At 33.6% G+C, this 27,517-nt stretch overlaps 1 protein-coding gene across 1 annotated transcript; it reads right to left on the bottom strand.

Annotated features, from left to right (window-relative positions):
* Positions 1–153: 153 nt before the first annotated feature.
* Positions 154–6,912, bottom strand: LOC140863131 (WD40 repeat-containing protein HOS15). Its single transcript, XM_073266315.1, has 14 exons — positions 6,748–6,912; positions 4,935–5,080; positions 4,476–4,845; positions 4,201–4,295; positions 4,016–4,062; positions 3,752–3,896; positions 3,522–3,585; positions 2,012–2,170; positions 1,776–1,897; positions 1,550–1,624; positions 1,329–1,382; positions 1,171–1,244; positions 830–904; positions 154–515 (listed from the first exon to the last, which is right to left on the bottom strand). Exons 1-14 carry the CDS (start codon positions 6,806–6,808, stop codon positions 296–298), a joined length of 1,707 nt encoding a protein of 568 aa, XP_073122416.1. The 5' UTR covers positions 6,809–6,912; the 3' UTR covers positions 154–295.
* Positions 6,913–27,517: the final 20,605 nt, after the last annotated feature.

The raw sequence follows: 27,517 nt of genomic DNA, 5'->3' as shown, positions 1-27,517 counted from the left end.
GCTTGCGTTTTGGCCTTGTCTTTTGGTTCTAACTTGCTATAAATACGTGTTTCAATGTTTGTTTTGTTTTGTTTTTTTACCTTTAACACGTATCAATTTCCAATGTGAAAAAAGGACTTTTAAATGACATTTAAGAGAGAAATTTACAACCCCCAAACTAATTTCTCATACAACTAAACTAGTTCAAGAATCTTCAACATTCTAAAGGGTATCAAAGATTAAGCCTACATCACGTTAGTGCCACCAAAACCTAGCTCATGCATCTTAAAAACATTGCAAAATAATCTTCTAATTTCTACATTCGGAAATCCAAGACACAAACCACATTGTTTGCAAAACAAGCTGCAATCTTATCACCCTCCTTGTTCCAGCAAACTTCAAAGATCCCTCCATTTCCAGTGAACGTTTTCACTATCTTGGCTTCCTTCACAGACCATATGTGCAAGCATTTATCCAATGATCCACTGGCCAGATACTCGCCATTCGGGCTAAATGCAACGGAATAAACAGGATCCCTGCAATCGGATTGGTGGACATTATAGTGAGTAGAACTAAACACTAGCTCTATTCAATGAAGTCGAGAACACCAGGAGCTCTGTAACGAGTGTTTTCTTTTTGGGTTTTTCGGTTTGTCATCAGGTTCAAAGTTTTAATTATCCCACCAAACTGAGTAAAAGCAAAGTCATGGTTCGAATGTGAGTAGATTATCTCTTTGTCAAAGCCTTTTCTTGTTTTATAAGATCATTACGCACGAGACAACACTTCTATGGTTTTAGGTAAAATTCAGACACACTTCCATGGTTCTATAAAATTTATCTAGGCACCATACCTGTGGCCATTTAAGCTGTGGAGAAGACGCCCAACATCCACTTCCCAGAGCTTTATTGTTGAATCAAAGGAGGCACTGCAGATTGATTATAACGCGTGAAGTTAACTAAAAGATGTACGAACTAGTCATAACTCATATTTTGCAGATTGATTAACATGGCATAAAAATCGCCATTAGTTTGGCTAAATATTGAAGAATGAGCCAACAATCCTATAGAATCAAAGAGGTCTGCGACCATGGTTGAATAGGTTCGACAAAATCTTCATATTGTATAAACTATACAACCTCACTACTAAATAACATCGTGTAATCACTCGATCATCAGAGGCAAGAATATTGACCTGGCTAGCACTAATTGCCGATTAGGGTGGTTGGTCCCAGCTCCTGTCGGACTCCATCGGACAGTGTATATCTCCTGTGAAAATAATATTTACACGTCCATTACGCAGATGTACAGAATACAGAACAAAGAAAACAATGGACGAACTTCATGTCATACCTTGGCATGTTCCTTCAAATCAAGCAAGCAGGAGTCCTGTTTCATGGTCCATATCTGCATAATAATCAGCCAGTTGTCACCCCATTGTTTGCTAGCGTTAAGATGGAATGAACAGGATGAAGAACACGTGCTTAGTAAGATACAGTCCCTACAGTCCTTTTTTTGGCAATTATGAGGAACAATGCATAACAAATCACACTAAAAACATAAAGTGGTCTGACCTTTGCCGTAGAATCATCAGAGCATGAAGCCAGTAGCGAGCCTGTGGGGTCCCACTTGATAGCATTCACTTCACCCTAAAAAAGAACATGTGAATATTGAAGTAAAGTATCTTTACACAAGGTTTACAGATTAGCATTGTTCGCTACAAAGCTGGCAACCTTTTTTGTGCAGATTCAGGTACATTATTGTGGGAAAATATTGAAATAATGTAGAAACAAAATAAACCTGATGGCCAGAGAAAGTTTTGATTGGTCGGTTCTCTCCAACTTTGCAAACATATATCATGCTATCAGTGGAGCAGGTTGCAAAAGAAGTGTTGTTTCGCCAATCAACATCAAGGGCAGGAGCTACAACATTAAACACATGTAACAGCTGTATAAAGTAACCAGAGACAGAAACATAGAAAAATCAACATGCATAAAAAAAAACCTTTAAATACGAAGGAGCAAAGAGTTACAAACCTGAGTGAAATTCGAACTGTTGTTTCCATTCCCCGGTTTTGACATCCCATACAATTGCAGTTTTATCAACGCTTCCACTGAGAAGATAATCCCCTTTCTTGTTCCACTTTAAGGAGAAAATGGGCCCTTTATGTTTATTTAATGTACTTATCAACTCCCCTAGACACAAACCATGCAAGTGTATTATGCACATTTAGAGATAAATGTGGACCCTAAGAAACCCACAATGTAAAGAGCAATTTAGATGAATACATATAACTAGGTAATAATTTGTTATTGCACTCTTGATTTGTAACTTGCTCAAGTTGAAATTGGAAATTAACAGGAAAAAAAAAACCCACTCCCAAAATAGCCCCATATCATTGTTTGATGTCTTCCAATTTTCCCAAGTGAGTTATGGGTAGGTACTTTTTATCCTACTTCCTCACTTTGACAATGAAATTCAAACCCACCAGTACAGTTGCTTTGTTTCCTCAGAAGTAGCAAAACATTCCCATCATGTTGCTAACCACCACCAACTTTTTTCTTGTGGTGGTGGTGGTGGTGGTATGAATGGGGGGCATCGGGATGCTATGACCTATGTTGAACCCAAGACCTCTCCCAAAGGAGAGAATGGATTATTGGATTATCATTAAACGAAATATTTAATATCTTACCACCAGCAGCTTATTTTAAACTATAGATTTTGATTCAATATCATTCACCAGCTTTTCACCAACAAGAAAGAGTCAAGTCAAAAGTCCAAGAACTTAGTTGTAAACAAATGAGCTGGAAACAGGATGGTAGCATGATATGGACTCCAATTTACTCATCTTGAAGAGTCCAACATATCAGAAGTACCTCACACTTTCAAGGCATTATCCTATCACTTTGAATATGAAGAGCAATATAAGAGTTTTGTTTATCTTTATGGTTGCTGCCAGTAAAATTCCTTCTTTGTTGCTTCTGAGCTGACGGGATACGAAGCAGTTCGAGTCAAACTGTCAAAATCCCATTACCTTTATGGAAAACTGTTTCTTCAAACTTTTATTCAGCTTTCACATATGTTGCATTGATTACCATTTTGTTCAAGTAGTCCTGTTATACTTGCAACCAATTTTGAAATACTCTTCTAGCAATATATCTATAGACTAAGAGCATCAGATTTCTTTTATTACTTCAAATAAGAAAAGCAATTGTACTGAGATGGCAGATGCTAAATAATTCTACAAGTACAGAGCTCCACAGGTTCTCCCACATTCATCACGAACCACATAAATCATCATAAGGTGCTTGGTAATTGCAAAACCACGGGAAATTTTTTAACTAGTTTCAACTTATAAAGGATGTGCCTTTTCTACATCTTGAAGCATGAACAAGAATTTGAAGCCCTGACATGATCCTAAATTATGATTATGATTTGACTGATTCAAAAACTCTTATCATTTCCAGAGATACCCGAGTTTCATTTGCCACATGACAAGCTTCACAGAGGCACAAGTATTAGATCAGCTGTATAAATTACGCTTACCATCTCTACTCCATATTCTTGCTTGACCATCGTATGAGCCAGTAGCAAGTAGCGTACCGTCAACCTATATAAGAACAAGTCAACAAAGTGGAAGGAACTAAATAAACATGTAACACTAAAAACATATATGGCACGCCATGCAATTGCCTGAGTTACCATACAAATGAAGGAACAAAAACATTTTTTACAATGAGAAAACATAGAGAAATATCCAAAATATAATAACTCACATTCCAATCAAGTGTGGTCACATCCTTGCTTTTCTCGTTTGTTCTACCCTTGAAATGCCTCAGTACAACATTATGAGGCCCATTTTGCATATTGGAGCTAGATGGCCCATCAATGGTCCAAATTCTAGCTGTCGAATCTCCAGACCTATACCAAAAGTAATGATAATAATAAAGGTCTTGGATTGACAGGAAATGGCTTCATAAAAAAACACAAGTTATGCATAATTATTCTTCAAATAAGTAATACTTAGGTGTCTTGCTCACCCTGAAGCAAGAAATGACCCAGCTGGGTTCCATGCACACGCAAAAACCTGTGAAACAAACAAGTGCATTAGCAACACATTGCGCGCATGGCATAGGAAAAACAAGATACTCCATTAAAATTCCCCTGTAATCAACTGCAGGCCATAATATTAATCGATGATTGATGAGATTTATGATATATGAACCTCGGAAGTATGGCCCTGCAGAACGGTAACATCACTGCTTGATATTTCGTAGGACAAGGAATCTACCCTCGTGCAAATATCCATAGGTTCCGAACCTATCTTACCATCAATGAACACAGGGTAAGTCTATTTCAACAAATCGTGATGAACAGCAAGAGAAATAGCATTATAAGATGAACATGCAATCTTTCCAGTTTATCATGAAGATTATAGAGCCATCTCAGCATAAATGAGCACATATGCAGCAAGTAAAACAAAATCTGACCACATATTACCTATATCAGTTGCAATCTCCTCAAGTCTGCCATTAACCTCATCTCCAGAATGATTTGCAACACCGGCACCTTCCAATGACTTTTCCTTCTCTTTACCTGTTGCTTTCTCCTTTTCTCTCTCTATCTTCTCTTTCTCCCTCGGGTGTTTTTCATTATCCTTTTCTTTAGCAATCTCCTTTTCTTTTTCCATTGGAATCGCATGGCCATGCTCCTGCCCATTTTCAATATTATCTTTCTCCTTTCCCTTGGACTTTTCTTTCCGTTTAGCTTCTTTCTTCTCTTTCACGATCTTTTGAAGTTCATGTACATCTTTGGTTATAAGATCTAGGGGGTTTAGGAACTGAAAATCTTCATCTGTATCTAAATCATCCTGGGGTGCATCAACTATCTATCAGTTAAACATTTTCAAAAGTACAAAACAAAGTGCTCTAAAGCGCAAACTCAATTTAGAATGCTTACATTACTAAAGTTTGCTTCTAGTTCAAGATATTGGATTCCTTTCTGAATAAATGTAACAAGTGCACCGGGTGGAACAAGATTTCCATCAATAGTACTCTTATTGATCCCTGCCTCATATCCTAAAGCAAAAGCAGAATGGGCAAACCCTGACAAATAGGACAAGCATAATACATCACCAACTTGTAGCCTGTAGGAACTTGGTGGCCATCTGAATTTGAGCATGGCGGAAGATGGTAAAATCTATTAAAAAAATTAATAAGTGGCCAAATGCATTTAGCCTCCAATTTTCTAAACTGTTAGGCATGTCATAACTCATTTAAGAGTACTGTGCGATTCCATTAAAGTCAGGTGACCAATGATTTCTTGGATCAATAACCAAGTCTATAACTTGCAATCTTGCATATATGTGAGGACCTCCAACCACTAGCTACATGCTATATAATTGATTCGCCTAATTATCGGTCTCTGTGGCCTTGTACAGAAGGGAATGAAGGAAGAGAAGAGGAGTTGCCAAATTCTTCTATTTATTCTGTTTCTTTCCTTCCCCAACAATTCTCGAATTTCTAGGCTTTAGCTAGCTCGGAATTGGTGATATTGGAATAATCTCTACATTATCAAAATAGGAGCTTTTGGTGTTTTTTTAGAGGGTCAATATAGCATATCCCCCAAAGCATTAATAATATTAGTAATCTACAATTGACAAAAGATTATTTATATTTAGTGGGCACCAACTATTTCCTCCAAATCTAGCAAAAAAAAACTTTTACCTTCCATTATGTAACTCTTGCCAAAACTCCAGCGTTCTATACAAACATTGATGATTACAAATAAACAAATTATCCGGGTGTCTCTACTCTCTAGATAAACACGTGACCTTCGTGATATATCACAGAAAATCATTCTTCTTCAACCATTTTCGGGTAGCAGATAGATGAGAACTGTTAGATGCTTGTCCCAAAAGCAGGAGCACAAGGACACAACAGAATCAATAGTTCCGTATTTTAAGATAGTCCTACATCTGTTGACCGAAAATCAAATGTCATGTGCCTAGAATTAATAACCAACCCGTGCATCTACAAGCTGGTTTGGCATTAAGCAACAAAAGGCCACCCAAGACCAACTTTAAGAAATATACACGAGTTTTGCACCTATGGTTTTCGAATTTGTGAACCCTGGCTGTGAGGTCGTATCGAAAGAAACACCTTGTACTAAAAGCTCAAACTTATAGGAGACGGTAGGATTATCAGTTGATTATTTAAAAAGGATTAACCAAACTCTACGTCGCCCTACAATATTCCGTTAATACCTTTTCTTATATCATTCAATTTACTTTCTTCTTCAAGAGCTAGTAGTAATTCTAAAGAATCAATCTTGACAACAATGAAAATTTTCAACAAGGAACTAATTTGCATCAATTCCGGCAAGAGAAACATGAAATCTCCAACATTAGCGGGAATGACAATTAACAAGTGCATAACAAACGATTGACTCGCGGGAGGGCCAGGTAAATTCGATCGATTTAAACTCCGACACTTGAATTTTCTCAAAAAAGTTTGGATTTATTAAAATTCAAGCGGAAACACTAGGCCAATCTCACTCGCGTTATACTCATAATCAAAAGTTAAAACCGGAATATTTCGTCATTTCTTCAAATTCAGTAAACAATTGAACCAAAAATCTAAAACCCAGTACCCTCTCCTACTTAGAAACAACAGAAAGCAAATGAATTTAGGTGGAAAAAAGATTCAAACCACAGATAAACAAGAGCCCAAGATACAAGTACAAAATACATTAAGTGAGGGGAGAAAAATACCTGATTCGTTAAGGTAACGGAAGATGAGGTAATTCAGCTCGGCCGAGGTCAAGGAGATCATTTTCCCGGATTCGCCGTCCGCATGAAAGAATTCCCCTCCGGCGAGTGCAATGTGAGAAAGGGGCCTTTGAGATTTCGGAAGGGATTTTTACGGACTCACTGAGGCATATTATTAGGAGAAGATAGTTAAAAGGTGTCAAAATGGGTAACCTATCATTGAACGGAGCGGGTGGGCCGACCCACCAACCTTTTAGATGGGTTGATAAAACATCAATACAATTTTAACCCTCTTATTTTATGTGGTGGGACGGGCTAATCCGACGAGTTTATGTGTAAATTGACGAATTTTTGCGGACCAATTCGTAACCCATCACAACCACCATTAAGCTGGGTGGGCGGGCCGGCCCACCTTTTAGGCAGGTTGTGATATTTCCAACCCAACTCATCAATTTTGTATGGCGGAACGGGCCAATCGGACGGACTTAACTCATCTCAACAATTCTAAAGATAGTTGGAATGTATTAGGATCAAATTACTGAAATGTCCTTAGCAGGAATATTAAATAACAATTTGTTTTTGTAACAAGATTATAATTTTATATTTATAATCTTAAAATATAATGTATGGAGTAGCTTCGAATTATTGAATAAATAGATCGATATTAATTATAATTTAAAAAAAAGTATGGAGTAATAATAATGTTATTAAGAATATGCTTTAAATTTTGATGTAATATATATTTCGTGTTTAGAAATGTTTCAAATTATGGACTCTTCTTTTAAAAAAAAGTTTGAAAAAAAATAAAAATAAAATCAAAAATTTTGGAATATTTGTTTCCCAATCTTTTTTTAACAATTTCAAACATTTCCATAGATTTTACTTGATTAATAATTTAAAAAATACTTTAATAAATCACGATATATAAATAGCGTAATAAAAAAAATTACTTGATCAAACAGTACTATAAACATTGTTTGGTTTGATGTATTATTAATCTATGTATAACTTAATTTCGTCATATTTTCGTCATATTATTTATCTATTTATTAATTAATAATTTTACATCAATTAAATCAAATAAATTATAATCTATCCATCAAATCAAATAATGTATTAACTATTTTTTCTTATTTATTTTTAATTTACATTATATTACTTATATATGGATTATTTATCCTATCACTTAAATCAAACGGTCAACAAAAAAGGATTGTCACGTGGTAATTAAAGAAGAACAAAACAAAACACTCCGTATAAACATTTAATTTGCATAATAACATGATAAAACGCCGACTCCAAATTAATTACATTTGGACAAATATTTATAAAAAGTGTTTTTCAAATACAGTTTTTAGAACTGTTTTAGAAGTTGTTTTATTAATAATACATATGAGTTTGAAAAACTATTATAAAAAACTATCTTTTGATTTCCATCATTGCACATTCAATTCTTCACAAAATACATTCAATTGTTATTTAAAAAGTATATTTGAAGAATATATTTTTAATTTTTTTTTTTCAATTTTTTTTACAAAATCTTGTGCGAAGGCGTACATATTTTAAATTTTTTAACTTACAAAATATTAAAAACATTTTAAAAATATTTGCCCAAACCAACCCTTTAAGTTTAGTAATATTTACTATTTAATTAATTTTCTTTTTCCACTCACAGTAAGATCAATGGAATTGAAGTAAGAAAATGACTAATGTGATGACAGTAATTGCTATATATCGCATAGAAAATCTCATTCTCCAAGTCAGCAACCTTCAATGCACTGGAGCAAACCAGAGGCTTCTTCTCTTAAATGTAATGTTGACGCTGCAATTTTTCATGATCCACCTCGTATGGGTTTCGGATGTATACTTCGAGATTCTTTAGGTTCGGTCATCGGAGTAATTCATGGCAGTATTTTGGGCATCAAAGATCCTTCTTTAGCTGAAGCTTTGGGAATTAGGGAAGCTCTGAGTTGGCTCAAAGACATGAATTTTCAGAATATTATTATTGAGTCTGATGCCAAGATCGTTATTGATACTATTTCTGGTTCGGTGTTGGATACTTCTTGCTTAGGTTTGATCGCTTGACGATTGCAAATTCCTAGCTTTAGAATTTCAATCTTGCGACTTTGTTTTTGTTTTTAGGTCAGTGAATCAAGCTGTTCATGCTCTAGCCAGAGCAGTAAGTTCTATGTCTGATCGGAACGATTTTCTCCTTCTTCTTTTTTAAATTTTTGATGTAATTCTAGTTGATTCTGTTCAATGAATATTTTTTTGTTAAAAAAAAAAATGAGTGCAACATTTGCTTTTTTTAATGTCAGAGAAGTAACGATAAATAAAAGCAAAAATGCAGCGAGAAAAGAACAAAAGTACTGCGACGAAGAAAAAAAACCCCTAAATTTGGTGTTGGAGTGACCGTATATTGTGGAATGAAAGCGAGATGAAAAGATTTAAATTGTTCAAAAGTATAAAAGGTCTCGTGAACCACAAACATTACATATTACATATATATATTATTATATATCTGGTGCGTTGTTTGCAGGGCGTGCAACTCTACGTAACTTATCCGTCACTATAAATTGGTATTTTAACAAAAAAAAGAAATATTTTATCAAAAGTTTCGCACCCCAAAAAATTTAATTAAAGCATTTTTGTAGCGTAGGAGGCCCGTTCCTATATATGGTCTAGAGCTTGACATGCCTTGTATTCAATCCTCCCTCTATCAAACTAGCTAATACGTTAATAACCAAAGCTTTGTCTTCTATAACCTTTTCGGCCTTTCCCACTCCCACAATTTCAGCTTCCCTAATAAACTCGATCCATACAAAAAGAGCCTTTTTTTTTTTCTTTCCATCACCTTAATATAATTTATTTCTAGCTAGTGAAATACAATGCAAGTGAACGGTTTGTATCAGAAATCTACCCTCTTCTTGCTTTTGATTGCCTTGTTAACTTCAGTCACCGCTGATCAGAACAACGAAACATTAATGATCGCCGGATACAAGAAAAATTCAACAACAGAAGAGCAACAACAACATCAGATTCAAGTGCAGCAGTATCATGTAAAGCACGCTTTCGACGATTTCTTGTGGAGCAAGAGGAGAGTCCCCAATGCATCAGACCCTCTTCATAATCGCTGAAGCTTTGAAGAAACAGAAACTGATCTAGCTAGCAGAACACGCGAGGCAAGTGATTAAAGTAGCTAGACAGAGTCTAAATTAATTCCTATGAAATTTTGTTGTCCGTACGTATAACTTGTAAAATACATGATATAATATATATGTGGACATGCAGTGGATTGATCAAGTTCAGTTTTACAAAAAAATCTGTATATTCACATTGGTTGCGAAATGTAGTATATATATAGTATATGTGTTTTAATTAATATATGGATGAGACTTTTGGGTTGTCGGGTTTAATTATGTTGTGTTTTGTCTCCACGTTCTAGTCTTTTTGTCTTACCTTGAGTTCAACTTTCCGCCCATTGCATGCATTTCAAAGTCTTACCTAATTTTTTTAGCATGCCTCGTTTTCAAATTTTTCGCGAGGGGTTCATTTGTTCTTTATATTTGTCTTCAAACATTAATATATAGTAAAATTAAATATCATTGATTAAAACACACGCTGGCCTATTTCGTGTGTACGTATATTTGTAGTAGTATACAATTAAAGATTGTTAAAACAATTGTTTACTATATAAATTTTTATTTAAATCATTTGAAAATTAAAGGGACTAATACAATACTTTAAAATTAATTATTTTTTACATATTGGAAGGTTTTTCGTACAATTATTTATTTGGATCTTTTTACATACAATTGAGTTGAAGGTGCTTTTTTTATAATTTATATTTGGCAGTTCCAAGCTTAATTTTATGAAATTTTTATATTTTTTTAAAACTCTTGCTGGTGCGTATTTTTGTGTCCGTAAGTGCACGGTATCAAGTTTTACTATATGATGAGTAGAGTATCGTTCCCACGAGGATTGAAAACTTATATTCACACCAAATCCTGTAATTAAAATAATCTCAACTTTGTATAGAAAATCAAAGTTTAAAATTTAATAAACTAAAATAAAATAAAATAAAGAATCCATAATTTGAAGGATGGCTTTGGGTACACGATCTGAGACGGGTTCTAGATACAAGATATCACTCGATTTTCATTCATGCAAATCATATCAATTGATTATATCATCTATTCTAATTTATAGGCCAAGAACCCTTAATTGTCATTTACTGCCTCTCTCAAGTGTCGAGTAAATGTTATTATTCTAATGCTAATTTCGATATACCTATCAGAAATCAAACAACCAAACAATTTAATCAAGTTCTATGGTTCTCTTTCAATGACCTCAAAGGAACTTGTAAGCCTCTCGAACTCTACAAAAATCCTAGGTTGTGTTTTCCTATGATCCTATTCAAAATCGCCTCTCTCGAGTGCTAGATTTCAAATAAATATAACAATTCAATTATTGATCAAGTAATTGAAAGACAATCAAAGCAGGAATACACAAATAAATTGTTAAGAACAAATAATAGTAGGCAAAATAATAGTCAAAACATGAAACTCCAATCAAGATCCGTCAATCTCTAGAAATAACTAATAAGTTTATAATGAAATAGTTAAACACCTAGACATATTCAAAAATCTCATAATAAATCAAGGCAGATAATAAAAATCACAGTCCGTCCCCAGACGAATTTTCTCTGTCGTGTGATTCGATTATCCCTTGTCGTTCGCTCCCACGTCTCAAATCCGTGTCCCAAGCCTACTTGAGTGCGTAGTTGTGTGTGGTTCTCTTGTTTGGGTGCCGCTTCTTCTCCTCTCGATTCTCTCCAAAACGTGCGGTTGATTTGTGCGGCTCCTCCTCGTTGTGTGCGTGTGTTCTCCCTTTTTATTGCTCCTCGAAGCCCGTCAAATAAAGCCCGTGAAATCGCGACTTTTAAGATTTCAAAATTTTGTTGGTTTTTCGTACAGACGGCGCTGGAGCGCTAGTATCTGGCGCTGGGGCCCTGATCGGCATAAAAAATTCTTGGAAAAAAAATTCGGGCGCTGGAGCGCTGGTTTTATGTCGCTGGGGCGCTGCAGCTTGTGTCCAGCGCGCAGCATTCTTGAAAAAATCATATCCGAAGTTCTAGCCGTCGGATCGAGCTAAAATTTTGGAAGAACCTTCAAAACATCCTAAAATGTATTATGAACGGTGAAGATTGGATTTGAATGTTTATAGCATCCCCAGTAATTTTCTAAACTTTTCTGTCTATAATTCGTCTTTCCGCTTCTTCTTGCTACTTTTCTTCAAATCCTTGCAACTCACAAAAATAACCACAAATACGCATAATATCCACTCGATATATAACAAAATTCAAGTCAAATCATATATAAATTAAGTGCATAAAATGCACTTATCACTTGTCATTTGAGACGGACTTGTAGCTCAATTGGTTTCACTCCACCAATTGGCCGAGACTCGAGTTCGAATCTCCCCCTCTCCCTATGTATCCAAAAAACTCTTGTTATCTCTTAACTATTCTATTAAAGATGATAGATATGTAAAAACTATTTGGTAAGTGTCACGCCCCGAGACCAAGAAGTGTCATCGGCGTTGTTTCAAATTCACACAAATTATAAAACAACAAGCCTCGTAGTATAATATATGCAAAGCAGTCTTTTCTCATAAATAAAAGCTCCAAAAATATTGTCTTTACAACTCGATAATCCAAAACTAATAAATAATTGCGGAAGCGACTATAAACTTAAATAACAAAATATTAATGTACCAAACCCAAAATAAAAATAACAAAATAAACTCTTAAAATGTTCTTCTATCACCATCCCCAAAACATATCTTGCTCTTGTTCCTCAACATCATCATCTTCACCATCTGGGAGGGAAAAAGTAAGGGGTTGAGTGTTTTGGAAAATACTCAGCAAGTGGGGGCCGATCGATCATATCAAATATATACATATATATATTTATCTCAAAACGCGTAATATATTCCATAACAAAAACATTTTTTTCATATCCCAACAAAGCATAACATCATCACCATAACAAAATAGATATGATTTACATATTTTGGCCAGACACTGAAATTCTTCTCATTAATCATGGCTAACTGATCAGTCCCCTATATGTAATCCCTCTAAGGGGTGAGGTCATGGAACGATTATTATTACCCACCGCATCAAGGCCATATCAAAACATGGTTCGGAAATTCCCTTTCCACTCTTAATTCGAGTCATAACAGTGTCAAAACATACTTATAACAAATTCATCAAGAATAACAATTACATAGCAAAATTCGAAAGAATATCATGAACGATCGAAATTTTAAATCATACATAATATTTTAAAACATAAGCCCACTTACAGCAGATGTGTACAGAAATCAATAACCTTGCAAAGCCTGGACCGAAACTTAAGAATCAAAACTCTCGAAATTCAGATTCTACTTTTTGAAAATTGGCAGATTGTTGGATTGACCTTCAAACACTATCACTTCACGATTCCCAATACAAATCCACGTGTAATGAAGAAAGGTAAGACTCAAAATAAATTCCTTGACTTTCAAACTATATAGGTAAAGGTGGACAAAATATTGACTCAAGGTGGCACCTTTTACTCTCAAAAACAAGAAAAGAAGATGGGTAGATTTCTAAGCAAATTTTCAGCCTTGCTTCGAAAACATGGAGAGAAAAATAGCAGATTTCTGAACGTAAAAATTATGAAACTCGGGTCTGTATTTATAGGCACTCAAAAGAGTTAATGATAGACTAAGATACTGATAATCAGAGTTTGAATGGAAATTATATCTCCCAAGATTTTATTTCATATATATCTTGATTACTTATCTTAATTTTGTAAACTAAATATCTCACAAAATTAATAAATAAAAATCTGAATATACATTCTATTTCCAATATTATCTCGATATGCAAACCTGAAAAAATCAAATATTCTTGATATTAATTTATCATAGTACAATCACCTTCAAGATTTAATATCTTGTACCCCTTAAAAATCCGGGTTTCACATCCCTCCCACCTTATTGAAAGTTTTGTCCTCGAAACTTGATTTAATTAGTTTTATAACAAAATATGACTAAACTATTTCACCAATAATGTTCAAACCTAAATTCCAAAAATCATAACTTGTCAAACGTAAATCTAAAAATCATAACTTAATCTACAAGCCCAAATATAAAACTTATATCTCAAAATCATGTCTTAAATAATTTTATCTATGATGTACTCTATCCCAAAATCAATCTAACTTAAACCAATAATTTATCAACAAAATCAATCTAACTTAAAGTCACGAATTTATTTCCAAAATTTATCAAACTTAAAGGCCAAGAAATCAATCTCAAATATTATATTGCATATGCAATATAAGTATTAATCCCAAGTAGTTTCTAATTCTTCCCATCAAGATCATATATTCTAAATTCTAATATCCCATCACGACCATGAACCTGGCTCTGATACCACTTTAATGTCACGCCCCGAGACCGAGACGTGTCACCGGCGTTGTTTCAAATTCACACAAATTATAAAATAACAAGCCTCGTAGTATAGTATATGCAAACCAGTCTTTTCTCATAAATAAAAGCTCCAAAAATATTGTCTTTACAACTCGATAATCCAAAACTAATAAATAATTGCGGAAGCGACTATAAACTTAAATAACAAAATATTAATATACCAAACCCAAAATAAAAATAACAAAATAAACTCTTAAAATGTTCTTCTATCACCATCCCCAAAACATATCTTGCTCTTGTTCCTCAACATCATCATCTTCACCATCTGGGAGGGAAAAAGTAAGGGGGTGAGAGTTTTGGGAAACACTCAGTAAGTGGGGGCCGATCGATCATATCAAATATATACATATATATATTTATCTCAAAACGCGTAATATATTCCATAACAAAAACATTTCTTTCATGTCCCAACAAAGCATAACAAAGTATAACATCATCACCATAACAAAATAGACATGATTTACATATTTTGGCCAGACACTGAAATTCTTCTCATTAATCGTGGCTAACTGATCAGTCTCCTATATGTAATCCCTCTAAGGCGTGAGGTCATGGAACGGTTATTATTACCCACCGCATCAGGGCCATATCAAAACGTGGTTCGGAAATTCCCTTTCCACTCTTAATTTGAGTCATAACAGTGCCAAAACATACTTATAACAAATTCATCAAGAATAACAATTACATAGCAAAATTCGAAAGAATATCATGAACGATCGAAATTTTAAATCATACATAATATTTTTAAACATAAGCCCACTTACAGCTAGACCTGGCCACGGTACGGGTCCGGTCCGGTCCGGGTCCGGTTTGGCATTTAGCCAACCCTTAACCGGCCCGCCAATGGCCGGTTCCGGTCCGGGTCGGTGAACCGGTGGTTTCGATTCGGGTCGGTGAACCGGCGGTTCCGGTCCGGGTCCGGTTAACCGCCGGTTCAGGGTCCGGGCTAAACCGTCCCATTTAAAAAAATAATAATAATTCAGCGCCCCAGCGCTGCATTGGCGGCGCTGGGGCGCTATACCTTCGAATTTAATTCAAAGGGGCAGCGCCCCAACGCTTCATTTTAAGCGCTGGGGCGCTATACCTTCGAATTCAATTCGAAGGGGCCGCGCCCCAGCGCTTCATTTTCAGCGCTGGCAGTGCTGGGGCACTGAACCTTCTAAATTTTATTTTTTTAAAATTTTTAAACAAATTTTTAATAAAACATATTTTTTAAATAACCTCAATCAAATATTTCATATATCCATAATAAAAATCTATTACATTTATTAAATAAACAATATATTAGAATTTCAACATCTTAATATCTTATGACTTAATATTACAAATCTATTAAATTTTATTCTATTTCACTCGTATTTCCTCCCGTCGTAGTTCCGGATGTTCCTTCGGTATCATCTTGGTCTTCTTCATCACTTTGAATATGTTGTGTTCGAGTAGCGGCTTTTGACCAATCATTGAGCAAACATTGGGCTTCCAAGTTTTCCGGCCTTAAGCTAGAACGTCTTTCGTCCAATATATTTCCTCCAATACTAAATGTTTGCTCCACTGCAACTGTTGAAACTGGACAAGCTAGAATTTCTTTTGCCATTATAGCCAAAATTGGATATATTTGTGTTTTTTGCGACCACCATCTCAAAATGTCGAAGTTTTCCTCGTCTGTATCACTAAAATCAAAAGTAGTGGTAAAATAATTCTCAAGTTCCTGACTGGAACTTGAGGATCCTCGTGGACGTTTCGTCCGTTCCTTTAATAAAAGTTGCGCTTTAGTAAGTTTAGAAGAAACATTACGAGTTGCAGTGGATTGTGTTTCATGTGAAACAATTTGTCCACCATATTTGATGTTATATTCATTATAAATATCAAGTAAATGAGTTTTAATATTAAACAAAATCAATGAGATAGAAGGAATCGCTTCCGCAATAGGTTCCAAAGATTCATAATATAATGTTAACATGTCGTTTAAGCCATCTAATTTAAGTCTAGGATCTAAAACAAAAGCACATAAAAAAATTTCAGGAATGAGCAAAAAATATTTTTTCCATTTTGCTTTCATGACAAGAATACATTGAGCTAAAGCACTATCATTAGAATTAACATGTTCATGAAAAATACAAGCAATGTTGCAACAATGTGTTAAAACTAAATGTGAAGTAGGGTAATAAACACCGGATAATTGGTCACTAGCATCATTAAAAACTTTTAAAATTTCACAAATACTAGTGCATATGTTCCATTGATTTGAAAACAAATAAATATCACGAGCTTGAACAAATTGATGAAAAAATGTACATAATAAATCTTTATATTCAAAAGAGGATAATAACAATTTATATGTTGAATTCCAACGAGTTGGAACATCTCGTGCAAACCGCTTAGGCTTCATACCATTTACTCTACAAAATTTTTCCCATTGCTTCATAACTTGAGGATGCGTCCATAAATAATGAATAGTGTTCCTAATTGGTTGAATATATATGCCTAAACTTTTTAGTCCATCTTGAACACACAAATTTAAAATATGACATGTGCATCTAATATGAAAAAATTTACCACCTAGTGATGGTTTACATATTTCAATAAGCTCACTAATACTAGAAGTATTTGCACTAGCATTATCAAAAGACATTGAAAAAACTTTGGTAGTTAGACCATATTCTTCTAAAATAACAAATATAAGTTGCGAAATATTTTGTGCCGTGTGTGATTCGTTGAAACATCTATATGCAAGCAACCTTTTTTGAATGTTCCAATTATTATCAATCCAATGACATGTAATACCCATATATGAACAACTTTGCCAATGATCACTCCAAATATCGGAACACAAAGAAACTTTATCATTCAAACTATAAAATTCCTTAATTAATTCTTTTTTTTGATCAACAACTAACTTTTTCATTGTGCGTTTGAGACTATTTCTTGTATACGTCTAATAGAAGAATTTGCACTTGTAGAAAGCCAATTTTCAAAAGATAATTTATCGCTAAAACTAAAAGAAAATTGTTCAACCGCACAAAATTTAGCCGTTTCTTCTCTAAATCTAGCTTCGTTATATTTAAATAGTTGAGATTCATTACCCGATTGAGAAGAGAATGCCGGAATTTGAGTTTGAGCACGATCAATCCCAATTTCCATCGGATGATTTTTCTCGATATGTCGCGTCAAAGTTCCATATCCACCTCCTTGTTTAAATTTGTAACATTTTGAACAATATTTGCATTTGGCTTGCAAATCACCGGAGGGAAGCATCATCTTCTCAAAGTGTTTGGTGAAGATATCGGATGTCGGGCGAGGCACCGCTCGAGTTTGTCTTTGAGAGGCCTCCGGATCGTTCATACTTTCTTGACTTGCATGATGACGTGGTGGTGGTTGTTGTTGTTCAACTTGTTGTCTTTGTTGCGCCTCTTGTCGAATTTCTTGAATTTCATCATCGGAATATTCAAGATCAAATCCATCGACATTGAATTGAGGATACTCGACCTCGGGTGGTATGATGCTCTTTTCCTTTCCTTTTCCTTTGTCACCCCTACGACTTGATCCCGCTCCGGACATTTGTAATTGTATAAATATGAAAATAAATTAACAATTGACAATATACCAATAATCGAAACTTGATATTTTTGATAATTCAAGAAATTGAAATGAATTGAGAATAGAGAGAATGAAGAGTAAATTGTGTAAACAAAATGAAAGGGGGTTGGGGGGTATTTATAGATAAAGAATAAAAAATAGATTTTTTTTTTTTAAAAAAAAAAAAACCGGCCGACCCGGCGGGTCGAGCGGGTCGACCCGCCTGGTCGGCCGGGTCTACAACGGCCATGAAATCGTGGCCGTTGATCTCAACGGCCACAAAATCCTAGCCGTTGAATGATCCAACGGCCACTTGGTAGTGGCCGTTGGATCATGTGGCACCCGAATGGGCGCCACGTGTCCAACCCGGCGGGTCGGACCCGTTCAACCCGGCGGGATGGACCGCCGGGTTCCCGGTTTTCCTAAGAGAAAGCCGGAACCGGACCGCCTATGGGCCGGTCCGGTTTCGGGTCAGGCCCGTTGAACCGGTTAACCGGCCCGTTGACCACGGGCCGGTTCCGGTCCGGGTCCGGGCCCAACCCGGCCTTTGGCCAGGTCTACTTACAGCAGATGTGTACAGAAATCAATAACCTTGCAAAGCCTGGACCGAAACTTAAGAAGCAAAACTCTCGAAATTCAGATTCTACTTTTCGAAAATTGGCAGATTGTTGGATTGACCTTCAAACACTATCACTTCACGATTCCCAATACAGATCCACGTGTAATGAAGAAAGGTAAGACTCAAAATAAATTCCTTGACTTTCAAACTATATAGGTAAAGGTGGACAAAATATTGACTCAAGGTGGCAGCTTTTACTCTCGAAAACAAGGAAAGAAGATTGGTAGATTTCTAAGCAAATTTTCAGTCTTGCTTCGAAAACATGGAGAGAAAAATAGCAGATTTCTGAACGTAAAAATTATTAAACTCGAGTCTGTATTTATAGGCACTCAAAAGAGTTAATGATAGACTAAGATACTGATAATCAAAGTTTGAATGGAAATTATATCTCCCAAGATTTTATTTCATATATATCTTGATTACTTATCTTAATTTTGTAAACTAAATATCTCACAAAATTAATAAATAAAAATCTGAATATACATTCTATTTCCAATATTATCTCGATATGCAAACCTGAAAAAATCAAATATTCTTGATATTAATTTATCTTAGTACAATCACCTTCAAGATTTTAATATCTTGTACCCCTTAAAAATCCGGGTTTCACATCCCTCCCACCTTATTGAAAGTTTTGTCCTCGAAACTTGATTTAACTTAGTTTTATAACAAAATATGACTAAACTATTTCACCAATAATGTTCAAACCTAAATTCCAAAAATCATAACTTGTCAAACGTAAATCTAAAAATCATAACTTAATCTACAAGCCCAAATATAAAACTTATATCTCAAAATCATGTCTTAAATAATTTTATCTATGATGTACTCTATCCCAAAATCAATCTAACTTAAACCAATAATTTATCAACAAAATCAATCTAACTTAAAGTCACGAATTTATTTCCAAAATTTATCAAATTTAAAGGCCAAAAATCAATCTCAAATATTATATTGCATATGCAATATAATTATTAATCCCAACTAGTTTCTAATTCTTCCCATCAAGATCATATATTCCAAATTCTAATATCCCATCACGACCATGAACCTGGCTCTGATACCACTTTAATGTCACGCCACAAGACCGAGACGTGCCACCGGCGTTGTTTCAAATTCACACGAATTATAAAACAACAAGCCTCGTAGTATAGTATATGCAAACCAGTCTTTTCTCATAAATAAAAGCTCCAAAAATATTGTATTTACAACTCGATAATCCAAAACTAATAAATAGTTGCGGAAGCGACTATAAACTTAAATAACAAATATTAATGTACCAAACCCAAAATAAAAATAACAAAATAAACTCTTAAAATGTTCTTCTATCACCATCCCCAAAACATATCTTGCTCTCGTTCCTCAACATCATCATCTTCACCATCTGGGAGGGAAAAAGTAAGGGGTTGAGTGTTTTGGGAAACACTCAACAAGTGGGGGCCGATCGATCATATCAAATATATACATATATATATTTATCTCAAAACGCGTAATATATTCCATAAAAAAACATTTTTTTCATGTCCCAACAAAGCATAACATCATCACCATAACAAAATAGACATGATTTACATATTTTGGCCAGACACTGAAATTCTTCTCATTAATCGTGGCTAACTGATCAGTCCCCTATATGTAATCTCGCTAAGGCGTGGGGTCATGGAACGGTTATTATTACCCACCGCATCAGGGCCATATCAAAACTTGGTTCAAAAATTCCCTTTCCACTCTTAATTCGAGTCATAACAGTGCCAAAACATACTTATAACAAATTTATCAAGAATAACAATTACATAGCAAAATTCGAAAGAATATCATGAACGATCAAAATTTTAAATCATACATAATATTTTAAAACATAAGCCCACTTACAGCAGATGTGTACAGAAATCAATAATCTTGCAAAGCCTGGACCGAAACTTAAGAAGCAAAACTCTCGAAATTCAGATTCTACTTTTCGAAAATTGGCAGATTGTTGGATTGACCTTTAAACACTATCACTTCACGATTCCCAATACAAATCCACGTGTAATGAAGAAAGATAAGACTCAAAATATATTCCTTGACTTTCAAACTATATAGGTAAAGGTGGACAAAATATTGACTCAAGGTGGCAGCTTTTACTCTCGAATACAAGGAAAGAAGATGGGTAGATTTCTAAGCAAATTTTCAGCCTTGCTTCGAAAACATGGAGAGAAAAATAGCAGATTTCTGAACGTAAAAATTATGAAACTCGAGTCTGTATTTATAGGCACTCAAAAGAGTTAATGATAGACTAAGATACTGATAATCAAAGTTTAAATGGAAATTATATCTCCCAAAATTTTATTTCATATATATCTTGATTACTTATCTTAATTTTGTAAACTAAATATCTCACAAAATTAATAAATAAAAATCTGAATATACATTCTATTTCCAATATTATCTCGATATGCAAACATGTAAAAATCAAATATTCTTGATATTAATTTATCTTAGTACAATCACCTTCAAGATTTTAATATCTTGTACCCCTTAAAATTCGGGTTTCACATCCCTCCCACCTTATTGGAAGTTTTGTCCTCGAAACTTGATTTAACTTAGTTTTATAACAAAATATGACTAAACTATTTCACCAATAATGTTCAAACCTAAATTCCAAAAATCATAACTTGTCAAACGTAAATCTAAAAATCATAACTTAATCTACAAACCCAAATATCAAACTTATATCTCAAAATCATGTCTTAAATAATTTTATCTATGATGTACTCTATCCCAAAATCAATCTAACTTAAACCAATAATTTATCAACAAAATCAATCTAACTTAAAGTCATGAATTTATTTCCAAAATTTATCAAACTTAAATGCCAAGAAATCAATCTTAAATATTATATTGCATATGCAATATAAGTATTAATCCCAAGTAGTTTCTAATTCTTCCCATCAAGATCATATATTCTAAATTCTAATATCCCATCACGACCATGAATCTGGCTCTGATACCACTTTAATGTCACGCCCCGAGATCGAGACGTGTCACCGACGTTGTTTCAAATTCACACAAATTATAAAACAATAATCCTCGTAGTATAGTATATGCAAACCAGTATTTTCTCATAAATAAAAGCTGCAAAAATATTGTTTTTACAACTCGATAATCCAAAACTAATAAATAATTGCGGAAGCGACTATAAACATAAATAACAAAATATTAATGTACCAAACCCAAAATAAAAATAACAAAATAAACTCTTAAAATGTTCTTATATCACCATCCCCAAAACATATCTTGCTCTCGTTCCTCAACATCTTCATCTTCACCATCTGGGAGGGAAAAAGTAAGGGGGTTAGTGTTTTGGGAAACACTCAGCAAGTGGGGCCGATCGATCATATCAAATATATACATATATATATTTATCTCAAAACGCGTAATATATTCCATAACAAAATCATTTCTTTCATTTCCCAACAAAGCATAACATCATCACCATAACAAAATAGACATGATTTACATATTTTGGCCAGACACTGAAATTTTTCTCATTAATCGTGGCTAACTGATCAGTCCCCTATATTTAATCCCTCTAAGGCGTGAGGTCATGGAACGGTTATTATTACCCACCGCATCAGGGCCATATCAAAATGTGGTTCGGAAATTCCCTTTCCACTCTTAATTCGAGTCATAACAGTGTCAAAACATACTTATAACAAATTCATCAAGAATAACAATTACATAGCAAAATTCGAAAGAATATCATGAACGATCAAAATTTTAAATCATACATAATATTTTAAAACATAAGCCCACTTACAGCAGATGTGTACAGAAATCAATAACCTTGCAAAGCCTGGACCGAAACTTAAGAAGCAAAACTCTCGAAATTCAGATTCTACTTTGCGAAAATTGGCAGATTGTTGGATTGACCTTCAAACACTATCACTTCATGATTTCCAATACAAATCCACGTGTAATGAAGAAAGGTAAGACTCAAAATAAATTTCTTGACTTTCAAACTATATAGGTAAAGGTGGACAAAATATTGACTCAAGGTGGCAGGTTTTACTCTCGAAAACAAGAAAAAAAGATGGGTAGATTTCTAAGCAAATTTTCAGCCTTGCTTCGAAATCATGGAGAGAAAAATAGCAGATTTTTGAACGTAAAAATTATGAAACTCGAGTCAGTATTTATAAGCACTCAAAAGAGTTAATGATAGACTAAGATACTGATAATCAAAGTTTGAATGAAAATTATATCTCCCAAGATTTTATTTCATATATATCTTGATTACTTATCTTAATTTTGTAAACTAAATATCTCACAAAATTAATAAATAAAAATCTGAATATACATTCTATTTCCAATATTATCTTGATATGCAAACCTAAAAAAATCAAATATTCTTGATATTAATTTATCTTAGTACAATCACCTTCAAGATTTTAATATCTTGTACCCCTTAAAAATTCGGGTTTCACATCCCTCCCACCTTATTGGAAGTTTTGTCCTCGAAACTTGATTTAACTTAGTTTTATAACAAAATATGACTAAACTATTTCACCAATAATGTTCAAACCTAAATTCCAAAAATCATAACTTGTCAAACGTAAATCTAAAAATCATAACTTAATCTACAAGCCCAAATATAAAACTTATATCTCAAAATCATGTCTTAAATAATTTTATCTATGATGTACTCTATCCCAAAATCAATCTAACTTAAACCAATAATTTATCAACAAAATCAATCTAACTTAAAGTCACGAATTTATTTCCAAAATTTATCAAACTTAAAGGCCAAGAAATCAATCTCAAATATTATATTGCATATGCAATATAAGTATTAATCCCAAGTAGTTTCTAATTCTTCCCATCAAGATCATATATTATAAATTCTAATATCCCATCACGACCATGAACCTAGCTCTGATATCACTTTAATGTCACGCCCCGAGACCGAGACGTTCCACCGACGTTGTTTCAAATTCACACAAATTATAAAACAACAAGCCTTGTAGTAAAGTATATGCAAACCAGTCTTTTCTCATAAATAAAAGCTCCAAAAATATTGTCTTTACAACTCGATAATCCAAAACTAATAAATAATTGCGGAAGCGACTATAAACTTAAATAACAAAATATTAATGTACCAAACCCAAAATAAAAATAACAAAATAAACTCTTAAAATGTTCTTCTATCACCATCCACAAAACATATCTTGCTCTTGTTCCTCAACATCATCATCTTCACCATCTGGGAGGGAAAAAGTAAGGGGTTGAGTTTTTTGGAAAACACTCAGCAAGTGGGGGCCGATCGATCATATCAAATATATACATATATATATATATTTATCTCAAAACGCGTAATATATTCCATAACAAAAACATTTCTTTCATGTCCCAACAAAGCATAACAAAGCATAACATCATAACCATAACAAAATACACATGATTTCCATATTTTGGCCAGACACTGAAATTCTTCTCATTAATCGTGGCTAACTGATCAGTCCCATATATGTAATCCCTCTAAGGCATGAGCTCATGGAACTGTTATTATTACCCACCGCATTAGGGCCATATCAAAACGTGGTTCGGAAATTCCCTTTCCACTCTTAATTCGAGTCATAACAGTGCCTAAACATACTTATAACAAATTCATCAAGAATAACAATTACATAGCAAAATTCGAAAGAATATCATGAACGATCGAAATTTTAAATCATACATAATATTTTTAAACATAAGCCCACTTACAGCAGATGTGTACAAAAATCAATAACCTTGCAAAGCCTGAACCGAAACTTATAAAGCAAAATTCTCGAAATTCAGATTCTACTTTTCAAAAATTGGCAGATTGTTGGATTGACCTTCAAACACTATCACTTCACGATTCCCAATACAAATCCACGTGAAATGAAGAAAAGTAAGACTCAAAATAAATTCCTTGACTTTCAAACTATATAGGTAAAAGTGGACAAAATATTGACTCAAGGTGGCAGCTTTTACTCTCGAAAACAAGGAAAGAAGATGGGTAGATTTCTAAGCAAATTTTCAGCCTTGCTTCGAAAACATGGAGAGAAAAATAGCAGATTTTTGAACGTAAAAATTATGAAACTCGAGTCTGTATTTATAGGCACTCAAAAGAGTTAATGATATACTAAGATACTGATAATCAAAATTTGAATGGAAATTATATCTCCCAAGATTTTATTTCATATATATCTTGATTACTTATCTTAATTTTGTAAACTAAATATCTCACAAAATTAATAAATAAAAATCTGAATATACATTCTATTTCCAATATTATCTCGATATGCAAACCTAAAAAAATCAAATATTCTTGATATTAATTTATCTTAGTACAATCACCTTCAAGATTTTAATATCTTGTACTCCTTAAAAATCCGGGTTTCACATCCCTCCCACCTTATTCGAAGTTTTGTCCTCGAAACTTGATTTAACTTAGTTTTATAACAAAATATGACTAAACTATTTCACCAATAATGTACAAACCTAAATTCCAAAAATCATAACTTGTCAAACGTAAATCTAAAAATCATAACTTAATCTTCAAGCCCAAATATCAAACTTATATCTCAAAATCATATCTTAAATAATTTTATCTATGATGTACTCTATCCCAAAATCAATCTAACTTAACCAATAATTTATCAACAAAATCAACCTAACTTAAAGTCACGAATTTACTTCCAAAATTTATCAAACTTAAATTCCAAGAAATCAATATCAAATATTATATTGCATATGCAATATAAGTATTAATCCCAAGTAGTTTCTAATTCTTTCCATCAAGATCATATATTCTAAATTCTAATATCCCATCACGACCATGAACCTGGCTCTGATACCACTTTAATGTCATGCCCCGAGACCGAGTCGTATCACCGGCGTTGTTTCAAATTCACACAAATTATAAAACAACAAGTCTCTTAGTATAGTATATACAAACCAGTTTTTTCTCATAAATAAAAGCTCCAAAAATATTGTCTTTATAACTCGATAATCCAAAACTAATAAATAATTGTGGAAGCGACTATAAACTTAAATAACAAAATATTAATTTACCAAACCCAATATAAAAAATAACAAAATAAACTCTTAAAATGTTCTTCTATCACCATCCCCAAAACATATCTTGCTCTCGTTCCTCAACATCATCATCTTCACCATCTGGGAGGGAAAAAGTAAGGGAGTGAGTGTTTTGGAAAACACTCAACAAGTGGGGGCCGATCGATCATATCAAATATATACATATATATATTTATCTCAAAACACGTAATATATTCCATAACAAAAACATTTCTTTCATGTCCCAACAAAGCATAACAAAGCATAACATCATCACCATAACAAAATAGACATGATTTACATATTTTGGCCAGACACTGAAATTCATCTCATTAATCGTGGCTAACTTATCAGTCCCCTATATGTAATCCCTTTAAGGGGTGAGGTCATGGAACGGCTATTATTACCCACCGCATCAGGGTCATATCAAAACATGGTTCGTAAATTCCCTTTCCACTCTTAATTTGAGTCATAACAGTGCCAAAACATACTTATAACAAATTCATCAAGAATAACAATTACAAAGCAAAATTCGAAAGAATATCATGAACGATCGAAATTTTAAATCATACATAATATTTTAAAATATAAGCCCACTTACAGTAGATGTGTACAGAAATCAATAACCTTGCAAAGCCTGGACCGAAACTTTAGAAGCAAAACTCTCGAAATTCAGATTCTACTTTTCGAAAATTGGCAGATTGTTGGATTGACCTTCAAACACTATCACTTCACGATTTCCAATACAAATCCACGTGTAATGAAGAAAGGTAAGACTCAAAATAAATTCCTTGACTTTCAAACTATATAGGTAAAGGTGGACAAAATATTGACTCAAGGTGGCAGCTTTTACTCTCGAAAACAAGGAAAGAAGATGGGTAGATTTCTAAGCAATTTTTCAGCCTTGCTTCGAAAACATGGAGAGAAAAATAGCAGATTTTTGAACGTAAAAATTATGAAACTCGAGTCTGTATTTATAGGCACTCAAAAGAGTTAATGATAAACTAAGATACTGATAATCAAAGTTTGAATGAAAATTATATCTCCCAAGATTTTATTTCATATATATCTTGATTACTTATCTTAATTTTGTAAACTAAATATCTCACAAAATTAATAAATAAAAATCTGAATATATATTCTATTTCCAATATTATCTCGATATGCAAACCTGAAAAAATCAAATATTCTTGATATTAATTTATCTTAGTACAATCACCTTCAAGATTTTAATATCTTGTACCCCTTAAAAATCCGGGTTTCACATCCCTCCCACCTTATTGGAAGTTTTGTCCTCGAAACATGATTTAACTTAGTTTTATAACAAAATATGACTAAACTATTTCACCAATAATGTTCAAACCTAAATTCCAAAAATCATAACTTGTCAAACGTAAATCTAAAAATCATAACTTAATCTACAATCCCAAATATAAAACTTATATCTCAAAATCATGTCTTAAATAATTTTATCTATGATGTACTCTATCCCAAAATCAATCTAACTTAAACCAATAATTTATCAACAAAATCAATCTAACTTAAAGTCACGAATTTATTTCCAAAATTTATCAAACTTAAAGGCCAAGAAATCAATCTCAAATATTATATTGCATATGCAATATAAGTATTAATCCCAAGTAGTTTCTAATTCTTCCCATCAAGATCATATATTCTAAATTCTAATATCCCATCACGACCATGAACCTGGCTCTGATACCACTTTAATGTCACGCCCCGAGACCGAGACGTGCCACCAGCGTTGTTTCAAATTCACACAAATTATAAAACAACAAGCCTCGTAGTATAGTATATGCAAACCAGTCTTTTTTCATAAATAAAAGCTCCAAAAATATTGTCTTTACAACTCGATAATCCAAAACTAATAAATAATTGCGGAAGCGACTATAAACTTAAATAACAAAATATTAATGTACCAAACCCAAAATAAAAATAACA

Source organism: Henckelia pumila, chromosome 4 (assembly GCF_033568475.1).
Source record: "Henckelia pumila isolate YLH828 chromosome 4, ASM3356847v2, whole genome shotgun sequence".
NCBI classification, from domain to species: Eukaryota; Viridiplantae; Streptophyta; class Magnoliopsida; order Lamiales; family Gesneriaceae; genus Henckelia; species Henckelia pumila.
Note: the sequence above shows the minus strand (reverse complement) of the source record. Positions and strands in the feature narration are given on the sequence as shown.